Source organism: Ailuropoda melanoleuca, chromosome 3 (assembly GCF_002007445.2).
Source record: "Ailuropoda melanoleuca isolate Jingjing chromosome 3, ASM200744v2, whole genome shotgun sequence".
Lineage (NCBI taxonomy): Eukaryota > Metazoa > Chordata > Mammalia > Carnivora > Ursidae > Ailuropoda > Ailuropoda melanoleuca.
Window position 1 is genome coordinate 118,395,579 of NC_048220.1, and position 17,827 is coordinate 118,413,405.

The 17,827-nt window shown below is 37.5% G+C and overlaps 1 protein-coding gene across 2 annotated transcripts in view; it reads right to left on the reverse strand.

Moving 5' to 3' along the window:
• Positions 1 to 17,827, reverse strand: part of WDR70 (WD repeat domain 70) — a 303,131-nt gene that overhangs the window by 180,822 nt on the left and 104,482 nt on the right. For both annotated transcript variants that reach the window (XM_034656990.1, XM_034656991.1), the window contains exon 9: positions 7,413 to 7,489. In XM_034656990.1, the coding sequence (XP_034512881.1) occupies positions 7,413 to 7,489 (77 nt within the window). The remainder of the gene's footprint in view (positions 1 to 7,412; positions 7,490 to 17,827) is intronic.

Genomic DNA, 17,827 nt, shown 5'->3' on the forward strand with positions numbered 1-17,827 from the left:
CCTGCCCCTCCCCCCCCACCGACCCAAAATACAAAGTGATCAAGTAGGATTTACTATAAAAAAGCAAGAATGATTTAACATTCTGAAATATATTCATGTAATTCTCTATATGAATGGGTCAGAAGGATAAAAGCAAGATTACATCAAATATTCCACAAAAGCATTAAAGTTCAACATCAATGATAGAAATAGAATGAAATTTAACAAAGTTACATACCAAATCCATACCAATCTATTTAACAAAGTTACATACCAAATCCATACCAAGTTACATACTTCAAGAAAAAATGTATTAAAATAAAAGGTACTTAACCCAGTACACTGTTTTCCTTGTTTAGTTTTTGCTTAGGAACGGGGTGGGGAGTGGAGCCCAACACCAACTTCCAAGTTGGTAAGAGAGACAGAGTAAACACCCTTAGACCTAAATATAGTCTGCCTCTGGCTATGTGAGGCCACTCGCCCAGCACAGCCAGAGTGGTTCTAGATCTCAAAAATCAAGTAGGGTTGCCCTGAGGGGTGGGGTTGGGGGAGGCAGGTAAAAGAGGTTAAAGGACCTCTCATCATCTTCATCACAGTCAGATAAAACGTGATAGCATCATCACTAGGGTGAACTATTGGAGACTTCCAACTGAAAGGAATTTCTCCTTCCAATAATAGAGAATACTGCGAGTGTTGTTAATGAGGTGAGTTCTTGTGCCCTTCCTTTACATAAAAGGGATTTCTATCATGTGAATGAACCCGTAAATCAATCACCATAACCTTTCTGACAACCACTCACAAAGTACCTGACTCAGTGGATTCACAACCTGGCTCAACCACTTAGAATCATGTGTCCCTAGGAAAGTCATAACCAGTTTCTTCATTTGAAACATGTAGTAACTTTACCACCTCCTCTACTGCTTTGAGGAGAATGTAAGACAAAGAGCTTAGCACATATAAAGTGTATTGCATGGTGCTGGCACTATAAGTGTTAGCTATTATTAGCTATTACCATAACATTCTCTCGCTGGAAATTTTTTTTCTTTTTTTATAATTTCCAAAATTTTAATTCTAGTATAGTTAGCATACAGTGTTATATTAGTTTCAGGTGTGTAACATAGTGATACAACAATTCCATACATCACCTGGTGCTCACCATGACAGATGCACTCCTTAATGCTTATCATCTTTTTCACCCATCCCCCCACCCACCTCCCCTCTAGTAATCATCAGTTTGTTTTCTATAGCTAAAAGTCTCTTTCTGGGTTTGTCTCTCTCGTTTTTTTGTTTTGTTTTGTTTTGTGTTTTTTTTTTTAAAGATTTTTTATTTATTTGACAGAGATAGAGACAGCCAGCGAGAGAGGGAACACAAGCANGTTTTGTTTTTTGTTTTTTTTTTTTAAAGATTTTTTATTTATTTGACAGAGATAGAGACAGCCAGCGAGAGAGGGAACACAAGCAGGGGGAGTGGGAGAGGAAGAAGCAGGCTCATAGCAGAGGAGCCTGATGTGGGGGCTCGATCCCACAACGCCAGGATCACGCCCTGAGCCGAAGGCAGACGCTTAACCGCTGTGCCACCCAGGCGCCCCTTTTTTTTGTTTTTTGTTTTTTGTTTTTGCCTTTGCTCATTTGTATTGTTCCTTAAATTCCACATGAGTGAAATCACATGGTATTTGTCTTTCTCTGACTGACTTATTTCATTTAGCATTATTCTCTCTAGCTCCATCCATGTCACTGCAAATGGCAACATTTCATTCTTTTTTATGGCTGAATAAAAGGTGATATATATATATCACCTCTTCTTTATCCATTCATCTATCAATTGACACTTGGACTGCTTCCATAATTTGGCTATTATAAATACAATGTTGCCATAAACATAGGCGACATTGAATTAGTGTTTTTGTGTTTTGGGGATAAATACTCAGTAGTACAATGACTGGATTGGACAGTTCTATTTTTAACTTTTTGAGGAACCTCCTACTGTTTTGCACAGTGACTGCACCAGTTTGCATTCCTATCAAGAGTGCACAAGGGTTCCTTTTCCTCCACACCCTCCCCAACACCTGTTTCTTGTGTTGTTGATTCTAGTCATCTGACAGGTGTAAATTAGCATTTCAGTGTGATTTTTTTGTGTTTTTTTTTAATTTTATTTATTCAGAGAGAGAGAGAGAGAACGTGCACACATGTGAGGAGGGGGAGGAGGAGAGGCAGAGGGATAGAGAGAATCTCAAGCCAACTCCACTCTGAGCACAGACCCTGATGCAGGGCTTGATTTCATGACCCTGAGATCATGACCTGCGCCAAAACCAAGAGTCAGATGTTCAACCAAGTGAGCCACCCAGGCACCCTACAGTGTGGTTTTGATTTGCATTTCTCTGATGATAAGTGATGTCAAGCATCTTTCATGTGTCTGTTGGCTATCTGGATGTCTTCTTTGGAGAAATGTCTGTTCATGTCTTCTGCCTGTTTTTAAATTGGTAATTGTGTTGTATAAGTTCTTTATATGTTTTGGATACTAACCCTTTATTGGAAAAGTCATTTGCAAATATCTTCTTCCATTCAGTAGGTTGCCTTTAGTTTTGTTGTTTCCAAACCTGTGCAGAAGCTTTGTATTTTGATGTAGTTCCGATAATTTATTTTTGCTTTTATTTCCCTTGCCTCAGCAGACACACCTAGAAAAACGTTGCTAGACCCAATGCCAGAGACATTTCTGCCTGTGCTCTCTTCTAGGATTTTTATGGTTTTAGGTCTCACATTTAAGTCTTTAATCCATTTTGAATTTATTTTTTGTGTATGGTGTAAGAAAGTAGCCCAGTTTCATTCTTTTGCATGTGGTTGTCCAATTTTCCCAGCACCAGTTGTTAAAGAGGCTATCTTTTTCCTATTAGATATTCTTTCTTGCTTTGTCAAAGATCAATTGACCATATAATCGTGGGTTTATTCCTGGGTTTTCTATTCTGTTCCATTGATCTATGTGTCTATTTTTGTGCCAGAGCCATACTGCTTTGATGACTACAGCTTTTTAATATAAACTGAAGTCTGAAATTGTGATACCTCCAGCTTTGCTTTTCTTTTTCCAGACTGCTTTGGCTATTCAGGGTCTTTTGTGGTTCTATATAAATTTTAGAGTTATTTTTTACAGTTCTGTGAAAAATGCTGTTAGTATTTTGATGGAGATTGTATTAAATGTGTAGACTGCTCCAGGTAGTCTCAACATTTTAATAATATTTGTTTTTCCAACCCATGAGCATGGAATGTCTTTCCATTTGTTTGTGTCATCTTCAATTTCTTTCAATAATGTTTTATAGTTTTAAAGAATATAGGGCAGGGCACTTGCCTGCCTCAGTCGGTGGAGCATGTAACTCTTGATCTTGGGGTTGTGAGTTCAAGCCCTACACTGGGTAAAGAGATTACTTAAAAATGAAATCTTTAAAAAAAAGAAAGACTATAGGGCTTTCACCTTTTTGGCTAAATTTATTCCTAGGTATTTTATTATTTTTGGTGTAATTGTAAATAGGATTGCTTTCTTAATTTCTCGTTCTGTTGCTTCATTATTAGTGTATAGAAATGTAACAGATTTCTTTATTGATTTTGTATCCTATGACCTACTGAATTCATTTATCAGTTCCGGTACTATTTTGGTGGAGCCCTTAGGCTTTTCTAGATATATAGTATTATGTCATCTACAATAAGTGAAAGTTTTACTTCTTCTTTACCAATGTGGATGCCTTTTATCTCTTTTTGTTTGTTTGTTTGTTTGATTGGTATGGCTAGGACTTCCAGTACTGTGCTGAATAAAAGTGGCGAGAGTGGACATCATTGTCTTGTTCCTGACCTTACAGGGAAAGTTCTTAGTTTCTCCCCATTAAGTAGGATGTTCATTCATGGCCTTTAGTATGTCAAAGTCATTGGAAAATTTTAATACCCTGTAAAGTGAGCATTCCTATGATTTTGATTTTCAATAATACTATAGGGCAGACTTAGGACCCTTTATTGGCTGGCCTTATAATTACATTAAAATATTAACCCTTTATACCATAGACTATAATACCTTATATGATCTAGTCCCTGCCTTCCTCTCCAAATTCATTTCCTGTCATTCTTACCTTTTCTATCAACGTACAAAATGTCAACAAAACCAGACTTTTTGTTCCTCCAATGTGCTCTAATACATTCCCTTCTTAAAGTCTTGAATTATGCTGCCATTTTGGCCTAGAAGGCAGCTGGGGCTGCCTCCCATGCATGATGTAATTCTCAACTAAAAGGTCATCTCTGCAGAGGCTTTCTCTGACTACTCTACATACAACAGACCTTCTACTCTCTTTCTCTACCCTTTTGCTTTACTTTATTTTATTCTCAACACTTATTACTACATAAAACTGTATTAATTTATTAGTGCGTCTATACCTTGTCTGTCTCCAAGCACTCACCTCCACTAAAATGTAAGTATCATGAAGGCAGAGGCTTAGATCGTATCCAAGAGTACCTGGCACACAGTGAGCACACTGCATTTGTTGACCGAACTATGTGTCTGGGTTCATGTCCCATAGCTTAGCCCATTACTAATTACTACCCTTAAAGTCAAAGGCCAAGAGAAAGTCACTCTAACTACAAAGCATCTGAATTTATTAATGGTAGATATTTCTAAATGGTGGTAAAGAGGGGCACCTGAGTGGCTCCGTCAGATGAGCATCCAACTCTTGATTTCAGCTCATGTCTCAATCTCAGGGTGGTGAAATCAGTGAGATCAAGCCCCGCCATCAGGCTCCATGCTCAGTGCAGAGTCTGTCTGAGATTCTCTCTCTCCCACTCTCTCTGCCCCTCCCCCTGTGTATGCACACACTCTCTCTCTCTAAAATAAATAAATCTATAAATAAACAAATAATCAAATAATAAAAGGTGGTAAAGAATATGTATAATTGGGGTCTATGATTAAAGCCCACCGATCTTCGTATAAAAGTATGGACAAAGAAAGCCCAATTTGTTTTTGTTTTTGCTTTTTTTATTTATTTATTTGACAGGGAGAGAGACAGCCAGCGAGAGAGGGAACACAAGCAGGTGGAGTGGGAGAGGAAGAAGCAGGGGAGTGGGAGAGGAAGAAGCAGGCTCCCAGCCAAGGAGCCTGATGTGGGGCTCGATCCCAGGCTGCTGCGATCACGCCCTGAGCCAAAGGCAGACGCTTAACGACTGAGCCACCCGCACCCCAGAAAGCCCAATTTGTACAGTGTAAAAAGAAACTGGAGCACATTTTCAAAGGTACAATATACTAGTGACTGGGCAGGGAACTGAAAACTTGCTCTTTCAAAGAATGGGATAAACTATATTTTATACCCAGTAAAATGATGTCATGCGTTAGAACTTTATCCAAACTATTGTTCAGAGGATTAACAAAGTTAAACAGGTTTCTTTAAACCCTATACAAACCATTTAAATGTTTACTGTGGATCACTGGCCTGGGAATATAACATTCAAAGTTTCTCAAACTTATTTGACTTATTTTCTTTAAACTACTAATTTACATATCCTGGAAATCAATTTGGGATAAGCTTCTACAGAGGTCATAAAGTCACTGTGTTAGCAACTATGAGAGCCCACCATTTAGCATGATCCTTAGTAGTTTGGAGAACAAGAGTTTGCTTTTTTTGTTGTTGTTGTTGTTGTTTCTCCAATTGCTTTCTTCAGCCGAAGTTTTTAACCACAATAGCCTGGCTCCTCTCTTCTTTAGTAGTTGTTTTCTTCCAATACTTCTATCAATTTATTTATTTTCTTATTTTACTACGCTGTACAAAGTCTCTAAATCTACACTGCATAAAGGCTGTAAATAGTTGTGGGCATCTTTGTCTTTTTTTTCTTCTTGTCTTTTTATTTAAATGCAAATAGCTCCAATACTACAATATGTAATACAATAATTACTTTAAATTTTGGTAATTAATTTTTAACAGGTTTTGTTAATTTCTTCTTATTCCTATTTTACTTAGAACTTCTACTGGGAAAGACTACTAAATATATCAAATGTCAATGTTATCACATAATATAACAACATCATGTGATTTGTAACTTTTCACTTATTTATATAATTCATTAATTATATTGAAAATTTCTTGATGGCAAAATTTCCTAATTGTAAAATATCCTTGCATTCCTAGAATAAACCTTACTGGATCATGGGTACTATTAATTTAGATTACCTGCTAAGTTTAATTCTTGAAGGAAATCAGATACGTGATTTGCTGAAGTAAGGAATGTCACTTTAAACTTACATAATTTAAGTTTTGGAAAGATAGTAAGACAAAGATAAAAAAGAAATTAGGGGGCGCCTGGGTGGCACAGCAGTTAAGCGTCTGCCTTCAGCTCAGGGCGTGATCCCGGCGTTCTGGGATCGAGCCACATCAGGCTCTTCTGCTATGAGCCTGCTTCTTCCTCTCCCACTCCCCCTGCTTGTGTTCCCTCTCTCGCTGGCTGTCTCTATCTCTTGTCAAATTAAAAAAAAAAAAAAAATTAAAAAAAAAAAAGAAATTAGAACTGCATAGTTCTATTTACCAGAAATTTTAATCAAATTATATTCTCCTATTCCAGTCATATTATGTATAGATTCCCATATTTTAGTTTCCTTTAGATCAAATTAATTTTTAAATTGTGCTATGGAAGTGAAATTTATCTTTTGTCTGTTAACCTAAAGATCAACTCCAGAAAACATAAACTATCCAAGAACGTGAACAGGAATTTTGAAGGTAAATGAGGCGAATTATAAGTATCAGAAAGTAAAAAGATGAGACAAAATAATCTAAAAACAACAATTTTTTAATCTCAAATATAGTGTTTCACCTAAATAACACCATCTGTATTTTCTAATTTATAAGGTTTTCCACTGTAATTTATAAAACTACAAATAGTGCATTCTTATGAACCACTCTGAATACTAAAAATTAATCATACAATATAACAATAGAGGAAAAAACTGCTCAAATATTCCCTGTAATATTCTTGAGTCCTAGGCCAACAGATATAATGCAAAAGAATCTTAATAACCATTTAAACAATTTTTTCAGTTATTATTTCCAAAAGCAATCACTTAAACAATAAACTTGTATTAGGTATTAGACTCAGACAGAAATCAATCTTTACAACAAAAAGTAACAAATTATTAGTGACAACTTCAAAGTCATTTGAGTCCACTTAATAGCATCAGTCTGACCCACTGAGCTCCCTAATAAACTGTACTAGAATTTATACCAACTCTCTTTTTCATAGTTTCCATATTTATTTAAACAAACCTTATACTATCAGGTAAAATTAAAGTAAAGACCAAGAATATGTAAACATCAGGATTCCCAATACTCTACCTCCTACTTCATTGGCAACTTTATTACAATACAAATGTAAATACCAAAAGATATGAATGTATTAGATGAATTATCAACAGTACTCACGCATCATTTGAGCAAGTCATAAACTCTCCCTTTATTTTGGGATGCCATGAACCAGTATGAAGCATTGCTGTATGACCCTTAAAAAATCAAAATATAGGAAAAAAGATATTTTAGAAAGATTCTTAAAAAATAAATAAAAGGACCAGAAACTGACATATCATACTTAAAAGTAATTTTTTAGTCCTCCCAAGAGCACACAAACATACTATACTTTTCCAATTTTATTACATAATATGCTTCGTTTATTTCACTTTGTTTAATTCACTGTATAACTCCCCTGCCCAGAAATTAACACAGCACTTATATAGAACAGGTGCTTAATAAGGTAGGAAATAGAAAGGAAACTGACAGCCTCTCTTTAGGAAACAAATGGAAAAACTGTAATAAGAAAGAGATAGGCCCTTCTTTAAAGACTCCTCAATGGAAAAGAAGAATAGAAAGTATATACAAATAATCAAGGCAAAAGCAAGAGGTTAAGGAAAAAAATCCACACTTCCTAAAAATGTGTCAATGATCTTGATTCTACATCTATAAGAATAAATATGTGAGAGAAGGAGAAATATCTTTTAAATGATTCAAGAAGATTAGCCCTACTAATTATAGAGCATAATATAAAAATACTGTAATGTGTAATGTTGGCAGACGAACTGACATACAAACCAAATCAACCACAGAGTACATATCAAACATGAATATACACACACACTTCCCTTTTAGGTGCAAAGCTGGCTAGAGTGATCTCATACAGTATGTTCAGATGGGGCAGAAAAGAGCCTAATACTTAATAATGGCAAAATCTCTTGTTCTGTAAAGATCCCAAATAAAGCTATGCTATAAGGAGCAAAATGTGCATATTTAAATGACTTAAAAGGAAAATAACTGTAGCTCTCTGGAAGGAATGAATTGGAACTGGAGTACCCACATATAAACCTGAAGACCATCCATAGTCCAAATGGCCCACAATACCTCAAACAGATCTGGCAAACTCCTGACAATCTGCTTATGTTGATAGGGTACAAAAGGGGCCCAGAGATGTACAGTAGAGAAGCATGAACTGAAGTAATGGGACTAGATGGGGGGTTTGAGAGTCCGTTTTCTCTCCTGAGCTTAAGACTGCATATTTAACTATCAACTTGACACTTGTATCTGCATAGGCATTTCAAACATAATAGCAGGCCAACAAGGAAATCTTGATTCTTAATGTCCACTTCATTTGCAGTCAGTTTCTTCCACAGTTGCTAAAACTACAAACTTGGAGGTCATCCTTAAATACTCCAACAACCATAAACCTAAAACCTCTCTCCACCCAAATTCAATCCCCTAGCTAGTCCTGTCAGTTCAACCCAAAATACATCTTAAATCTAATCACTTTTCTCCTTATTCACTTCACCATTCTTAGAGAGGCCAACATTACCTCATTCCTCCATGTCAGTTACTATATACTGTAACAGGTCTGCCACTTGTCTCTCTACTTTTATTCCTGCCTCACGTGTTCCACCTGGCAATCGATACAGTCTTTTAAAAATATCCTTCTCGGGGGCTTGGGTAGTGCAGTTGGTTAAGTGTCCAACTCTTGGTTTTGGCTCAGATCATGAACTTGGGGTGCTGAGATCAAGACTCAGCAGAGTCTGCTTAGGACTCTCTCTCCCTCTCCATCTGCCCCCACCCACGCCCAGCGCTTGCACTCTCTCTAATAAATAAATAAATCTTTAAATATATATATTTATATACACATATATTTGTACACAAACACATAGAAAGAAGTGTTTCTTCTAAAATGCCAATTTCTAAAAATTCTAAACTTCTAAAAATGCCAATGCTTGGGGCGCCTGGCTGACTCAGTCATTAAGCGTCTGCCTTTGGCTCAGGGCGTGATCCCGGAGTCCTGGGATCGAGCCCCACATCGGGCTCCTCTGCTGGGAGCCTGCTTTCCTCTCCCACTCCACCTGCTTGCGTTCCCTCTCTCGCTGGCTGTCTCTCTGTGTCAAATAAATAAATAAAATCTTTTAAAAAAAAAATGCCAATGCTTATATTGTCCCCCACTTGCTCTCCAGCCTCTTAACATAGTCCACAACAACTCACATGTTCTGGCTCTTGCTTTCTTTACAACTGCACTTATTTTGTGTTCCCTCTTCCCCAACAGGCACTAATCTGCTGGCCTTCTTTCATTTCCTCTAATACATCCAGCTCTTTCCCCGCATCAAGACCTTCTCACGTGATTTTCACTTGTGGGAAAGCTCTTTTTTTCCACTTTTACATGACTGACTTCTCATTCCTTCAATCTCAGTTTATATAGCACTTATTCAAATAATATGACCTGGCCTTATAGCTAAGTATATATGGCCCATTCTGTTGTTTTCCACCCGACTATCTGTCCATTTCCTTAATTACATAATTAATGTCACAATTTTTAATTCTGTATCTATTAACTTGCTATTAGACTTCTAAAACTGTCGAAGTTTTGCATATTCAAAAACAAACGAATAAGGCTGACAGGAACCTAAAATTCAATACAAGCAGAAACAAATGAACCCTCTTGTATTTCAAATGAACAACAAATACACTGAAAGAATAAATAGAAGATAATAACCCAAGTAACCATATACTCTGTATTGGATTAAATGGTGGCCCCCCCAAAAGATCTACTCATGTCCTAACCACTAGAAGCTATGAATGTGATCTTAGAGAGTCAGAAGAGAAGACACGAAGAAGAGAAAGCTCTGTGAAAATGAGGCAGAGAGACTGGACTATGCGGCCACAAGCCAGGGAACAACTGGAGTCACCAGAAGCTAGAAAAGGCAAGGAAGGATTTCCCTAGAGCCACTGGAGGGAGCATGGCTGTGCTAATACCTTGATTCCAAGACTTCTGGCCTCCAGAACTGTGCAAGAATTTCTGTTGTTTTAAGCTACCAAGTGTGTGGTAATTTATTACAGTAGTCTTAGGAAACTAATATATACTCTCAGGCTAAAGACCAAAAGAATTATAAATAAATACTGAATTCTAGTTAATACATTTGTTTCTTTTTTGCAGTGGTATGCATTAAGAATTCTGAAACAGCTTTCATTACAATGAAGAATTAAGCAAATGAAGAAATACTTTTGAGGACAGTGGGAGCCGAATTTCTCCCTGTTGGAAAAGGGAGTTACAAAAGTGGAAAGAAGAAAAACTAGAATGAACCCTACGGAATTTGACTGAAAGGGATATCAATATGAACTCACAATTTCTAATAGGTAGATATAGATATAGGTGTATATGCATGTATGTAAGTTATTCTCAAGCTTTGTATACTGAGAATGGCTGGAAGCAATGACACCCCAGCAACCACAGCACAGAGATGCTGGTTTCTAAATTGCATTCTCCACTAAAAGGAAATAGGGCTCCTTGAAGAAATGTCTGACTCTTGTTCATACAAGATGAACATGGAACATTTGGTTGTGTCAAAAAGTAAGAAAGTACAAAAATGATGGGGATATGTTAAAGAATAAAGGACAGGTTGACGGGCTTCTACTGGGACAATTAGGGCATCAAAATAAGCAATGAAAGTAATGGATTATAAATGACTGACTAAACTAGGAACTCCTGGTATATATGAATAAATGAATAAGAGAAAGCTCCTCCTTGCAATATTATGATAATAAATATAAAATGAATGATGGAGTTAGAAAAATCACCATTTTGCAATCATCAGAGTAATAATTGATTCACACAAGAATCATCAATGGATGCTAAAACTACTGGAGAAAAGCTTGATAATGAACAGGGAGGGTATTTCCCTACTCTCAAAATCTCCCTGCAAATTACTTAGTAAGTACAGAGAAAATAGCAGGGAAGAAATCTGGTATTACACTACCTTAATTAAGCAAGTGATCAAATTATCGCCAATACTGGGATGTGCTGGTATCATGTACTTCCTGATATGAGGATGTAAGAAGGACACAACAGCATTTTTGTGACACTTTTAGAAACGCATACCCAAACTCTAATGATGAGGAAAAACAGGCAAAATCAAATCCTGTATCTGTTGCTACATATTTATAACTTCTACACATTTATAAAATAAATGGTGTATACTCTTCAAATATATCAGATTCTTTTTTTTAAAAAAGGCAGAGGAACTATTAGCAATTGAGAAACAAAAAGGCAGGGGTGCCTGGGTGGCTCAGATGGTTAAGCATCTGCCTTTGACTCAGGTCATAATCTCAGGGTCCTGGGATCAAGCCCCATGTCAGGCTCCCTGCTCAGCAGAGAGCCTGCTTCTCCATCTCTCTGCCCCACCCCCACCCTCATGCTTGCTCTCTCACTCTCCCTTTTTTCAAATAAATAAATAAAATCTTAAAAAAAAAGGTATGACTACTAAGCTGGTTATAGTTATAACCATAACTATAATCATAAAAGAGATTGTTGACACAACTGTGGACTACAGATTAGACAATAGTATTTTATCAAGGTTAAATTCATGATTATGTAAAAAAATATGTTATTAGGAAAACCACACTGAAGAATTTAGGAGTAAAGGAGCATGATGGCTGCAACTTATTTCAAAAGTTGGGGAATATTAGGAGCGCCTGGGTGGCTCAGTCGTTAAGCGTCTGCCTTCGGCCCAGGGCGTGATCCCAGGGTTCTGTGATCGAGCCCCGCATTGGGCTCCCTGCCCCACTGGGAGCCTGCTTCTTCCTCTCCCACTCCCCCGGTGTCCCCTCTCTCGCTGGCTGTGTCTCTGTCAAAATAAATAAATAAAATCTTTAAAAAAAAAAAGTTGGGGAATATTAAATACACACACATAATTTGTATGTATGTGCATATACAAATGTCAGTGAATGGGGGGGTGATATATAAGTGTGGGGGAAGGGAAGAAGGACAAAGTTTGTTAGTTGCTGAAGGAAGAGAGGAGGGGGTGGGGGAAGATAAAACAATGGGGCAAAACGTTAGCAATTGATGAATCCAAAAAAGGGGCATGAGGAAGTTCTATATACTATTCTTATAACTTTTCTGTAAACTTGAAATTATATTAAAATAAATGCTTAAAAAAAATACTCTGGCTGCTCTGTGAAGAAAAGCCTGTTGCAAAGTCAAAACAGGAATTAAGAAGATAGTGATGAGGTCCATGCAAACACTGACAGTGGCTTGGACTAGGGCACAGCAGTAAAGTGTTCAGAGCTAAGAAGATGTGGGATGCATTTTAAGAGACAACAGCTTTCCCTAAAGAATTGAATCTGGGCTGTAACCACAGATGAAGGCAAGCTTTGTGAACTAAGCAACTGTGTTGTGTAAATGGTGACTATACAAATAACATGTCATTCTCTCTGGCCATGGAGAATATGAATTCTCTTTTGTATTTAGGAAATTCCCCCATAATGACTCTTGGTAGAAGACAGACTACCTTTCATAGAGAAGTGGAAAAGGTGCTAACTTTGCCAGTCTCCCTTATAGATGTGACACAGGAATGCAATCCAGCTCCAGCCATTACATTCCCTTGAGCTGAAACTCATGGGCAATGGAGTGCTAACTTTTCATGTTAGTCCATTTGGGCTACTATAACAAAAATACCATAAACTGAGTGGCTTATAAGCCACAAACATTTTTTTCTCACGGTTCTGGAAGATGGGAAGTTGAAGATCAAGGTGCCAGCAGATTTAGTGTCTGAACTTCCTAGTTCACAGAGGCTATCTTTTTGCTGTAACCTCACATGGTGAAGGGGTAAGAATGCTTCCTCGGGCATTGTCACAAGGCACTAATCCCATTCATGAGAGCTCCACATTCATGACCTAATCACCTTCCAAAGGCACTACCTCCTAATACCATCACCTTGGGGGTTATGATTTCACCATATGAATTCTGGAGAATATTCAGACCATAGCAGTCTCCTTAAGGGCAACCATACCACACCTCCTGCAAGACAAAGTTCCCTGCTCTTAAGAGGCAGTGGTATTCTGTGATATCCAATTTCTGGCAATGACCACCACAGTTTTATCAGGAAACCAGGTTATAGCATGGTTTGGGCATTGTTCCTGCGTTTCACATCAAGTGTGGTTCACTAAACTTCTATCATTCTCATCATGCATAAGTCAAGTAGAGTCAGTTTTGCTAAACAAAGCCAAAAATAGGTACTGAAATCCTAGCTCATAATTTTCATCAGAGAACTGGAGTGAATTAAAATATATTTTAGAGGAAACTCTAATTTCACTCATGGTAGAAAATGCACATTCTACCCCATCTCTCCATTTAATTACAACAAAAAATTCTGAACAAAATAAAGAAGGTAAGGGGCACCTGGGTGGCTAGGTCAGTTAAGCGTCTGACTCTTGATCTCAGCTCAGGTCTTGATCTCAGGGTTGTGAGTTCAAGTCCCGCACTACATTTAATCGGGAGGGAAGGTGAGAGGAGGGGAGGGATGAAACTACCAGAAGACAATGAATAGTGAATAAGAGCAAGCAAAAAGGGTATAGAACCCAGGTGTTAAAGATCAGTTGGGGGACAGTTTCTGCCTTCTATATTTCTTGACTTAGGCTCTGAGGCAGTCTGCAACTAACAACTGAGAGCAAGAGCAGCCAGAAAGTTCCAAAAAAAAGGTTCCTCTCTCCAAGGCATAGGGGTGGCAGACGGGTGGTGAAGGGCCTGTGGGACAAAGCTCTTGTGATGTGACCTACCCTATGCTAGCCAAGCACAAGCAACAAAGCTGCGCGTCTCTCCTAAGTGCTGGCACCAGAAAAGGAAGAAGTCCTTACAGGTCAAAGAACTATCGATTTCCTCCTTTTCACACCAGGCAGGTGCTGCCTCTGGGGTGGTACTTCCCATCTTCCCAACCAGCAGCAGTGGCCGGTGAGGCCATTATAGCAGATGAGTGCCAGCAACAAAACAGCAGTTGTCTTCTCCATAACAGGAGCAGCCCTTCAAGGAGGATACCTGCTGCCTCTCCTGACCCTATACCAGGAAATAACCAGCAAAAATGGTACTCCCCTGAACCACAAGCAACAATAACAGCAACCCCTGTGTGTCAGAGCACTTTCGACACTCTGTGTTCTCTACTCAGCCAGTATTAGCAACAAAGCAGATCACCTACCAACATATGTAGAATAGTACTCTTCGGATACTCTATGCTGTACATCAGGTAGCCACACTGCCTTTTCCCACCAACGCACAGAAACAGGTGTTGTGGATAAAGAAATTTTTATTTTTCCACCCCACTGCATCTTTGCCTAGAAGCATAAGCTATATTTATGGGAACTGCTACATTGCATAAAAAGAGTGTCTGATTTTCTAGTAAGAATATTAGAATAGAAAGCCTCTGCAAGAGAATAAAGGGAAAATCATGGGGTGAAGGGGTAAGAAAGTTGGAGAAAAATACTCTTTAAATCTGTATACCTGCACTCACTACTGAGGTGCACTGTGTGAAACCTACCAGAATCAACCTAAGAAAAGCACTGAGAACTGAAGATGGTGTGGACTACCAGCCAGGGTCCACATGGGTCCCTGGGTAACACACACATGGGGCAAACCAGAATAGCATACAAATGCTTTGGAAATTAATAATGCAAGGAAAAACAGCTCATAGGAAGCAAGTCAGGACTTAGAGTCTAAAACTACTCAGGGTGACTCTCAGCTAAAAAAGAAACCACACACTCAGACAAACAAACAAAAAAACCCCATCATCCTCCAGCAGTTTTAGACAGGACTAAGAATATCATAACATAATATTCAAAATGTCAAGAATATCATACAAAGAACCAGGAAAACCTAATCAGCTCCCAAGAAATAAGATAAAAGATGCCAACCACAAATGTTCCAAATGCTCTAATTATTAGAAAAAGACTTAAAATCGGTGTTTATGACCATGACACATAAAGGGAAAGCTAACATATTTGAAACAAATGCAAAAATAGAAGTGTTCAGCAAAGAAAAACAAACTATTAAAAAAGGGATATCTGGTCATATTGAAAAATATAATAATGTAAATAAAAAATTCAGTGGAAGGGCCTAATAGTAGAATGGATATGTCAGAGGAAAGATTCAATGAACCTGAAGGCAGATCAATAGAAATAATTCAGTCTAAATAGGAAAAAATGAGAAGAATCACAGAGAGCTATGAGACAGTATCAAAAAAATTTAGTGCTCATGTTATATAAGACTTAGGAGAAGAGAGACAGGTGCAGACAAATATTTGAAAACATAGCTAAAAATTTCCCAAATATGGTGAAGGAGGTAAATTTACAGATCCAAGAACCTCAGTGAATGCCAAACAGGATGAAGTAACTAAAAACAAAAAATAAAAACAAAAATAATAATAAAAAAATGTTGGGGCACCTGGGTGGCACAGCGGTTAAGCGTCTGCCTTCAGCTCAGGGCATGATCCCGGCATTCTGGGATCGAGCCCCACATCAGGCTCTTCTGCTATGAGCCTGCTTCTTCCTCTCCCACTCCCCCTGCTTGTGTTCCCTCTCTAGCTGGCTGTCTCTATCTCTGTCAAATAAATAAAAAATCTTAAAAAAAAAAAAAATAATAATAAAATGTTAAAGCCTATACCTAGACATGTATTAAACTATTAAAAGCCAAATATAAAAAAAAATCCTAAAGACAAATATAAAAAACAATACGTTACATAATGAAAAACAAATAAATACTTGAATTACTGCAGCGTACTCATCAAAAATAAAGCCAGAGGACAGTAGACCAACATTTTTAAAGTGCTGGAAGAAAAATACTGCTAAGTTAAATATACAGAAAATGTACTTTTAGGCATGACGGTGAAATAAATACATTATAAGATGAAAGAAAGCTAAGAGAACCTGTCACCAATAGACCTGCTTTAAAAGAAACGTTACAGAAACTGAAAAAACTGATCATATATTTCATATGGAAATTCAAAGAATAGCCAAGAAAACTCAAAAATTCTTTCATTTCAAGAATATTTATTATAAAGTTGGACACCTACCTCACACCATACAGAAAAATTAACTCTAAATGGATCACAGATCTGAATGTAAGAGCTAAAACTATAAAATTCTTAGAAGAAAACATATGGATAACTCTTCATGAGCATAGATTAGGGAGTGGCACTAAAGGCACAAATCAAAGGAAAAATTAAATTGAGCTTCATCAAAATTTAAAACTTTTGTGCTTCAAAAGACACCATCAAGAACATGAAAAGACAACCCAAAGAATGGGAGAAAATATTTGCAAATCATATATCTCATAAAGGACTAATAATCCAGAATATATGAACTTTTAGAACTCAATGATAAAAAGACAACCCAATTTTAAAACCTGCAAGGATTTGAATAGACATTTCTCTAAAAAAGATCTACAAATGGCTAATATATACACAAAAAGAAGCTCAACATAATTAACCATCAGGGAAATATAAATTAAAACCACAGAGACACCATTCCACACCCTCTGAAATGTTTATCATTAAAAATAAACAAACAACAAGAAAAGAGAAAATCATAAGCATTGACAAGGACATATGAAAACTGGAACCCTCATACACTATTGGTGGGTATGTAAAATGTTATAGATGTTTTGGAAAACAGTCTGTCAGTCCCTCAAAATGTTAACACACAGTTACCACAGGACCCAGAAATTCCACTCCTAAGTATACATCTGAGAGAAATGACAACCATATCTCCATACAAAAACCTGTATATGAATGTTCATAGTAGCATTACACATTATCGTAAAAAAAATGGAAACAGGGGTGCCTGGGTGGCTCAGTCGTTAAGCGTCTGCCTTCAGCCCAGGGCGTGATCCCAGGGTCCTGGGATCAAGCCCCACATTGGGCTCCCTGCTCCACTGGGAGCCTGCTTCTTCCTCTCCCACTCTCCCTGCTTGTGTTCCCTCTCTCACTGGCTGTCTCTCTCTCTGTCAAATAAATAAATAAAATCTTAAAAAAAAAAAAGTGGAAACAGCACAAATGTCCATCAACTGAAGAAGAGATAAATGTGGTATATCCATACAATAGAATATTATTTTTGCCATGAACAGAAATTAAATATTGATACATGCCACATGAATTTTAAAAACACGATGCTAAGTGAAAGGTCCACATATTATATTATTCCATTTACATGAAATATCCAGAATAGGCAAATCTATAGAGACAGAAGCAGATCAGTAGTTGCATAGGGCTATAGGGGTGGTAGAGTTGAGGATGATGGCTAAGGGACAGGGAGTATTTTGTTTTTAATAGACTACTTTTTAAGACAGTTTGAGGCCCACGGCAATATTGACAGGAAGACACAGAGATTTACCATATATCCATTGCCCCCACATGCACAGCTTCTTCCTATTATCAATATCCCCCACTAAAGTGGTACGTTTGTTACAACTGATGAACCTACACTGACACATCATTATTGTCCAAACTCCATAGCTGACATTTGGGTTCACTCTCGATATTGTACATTTTATGGATATG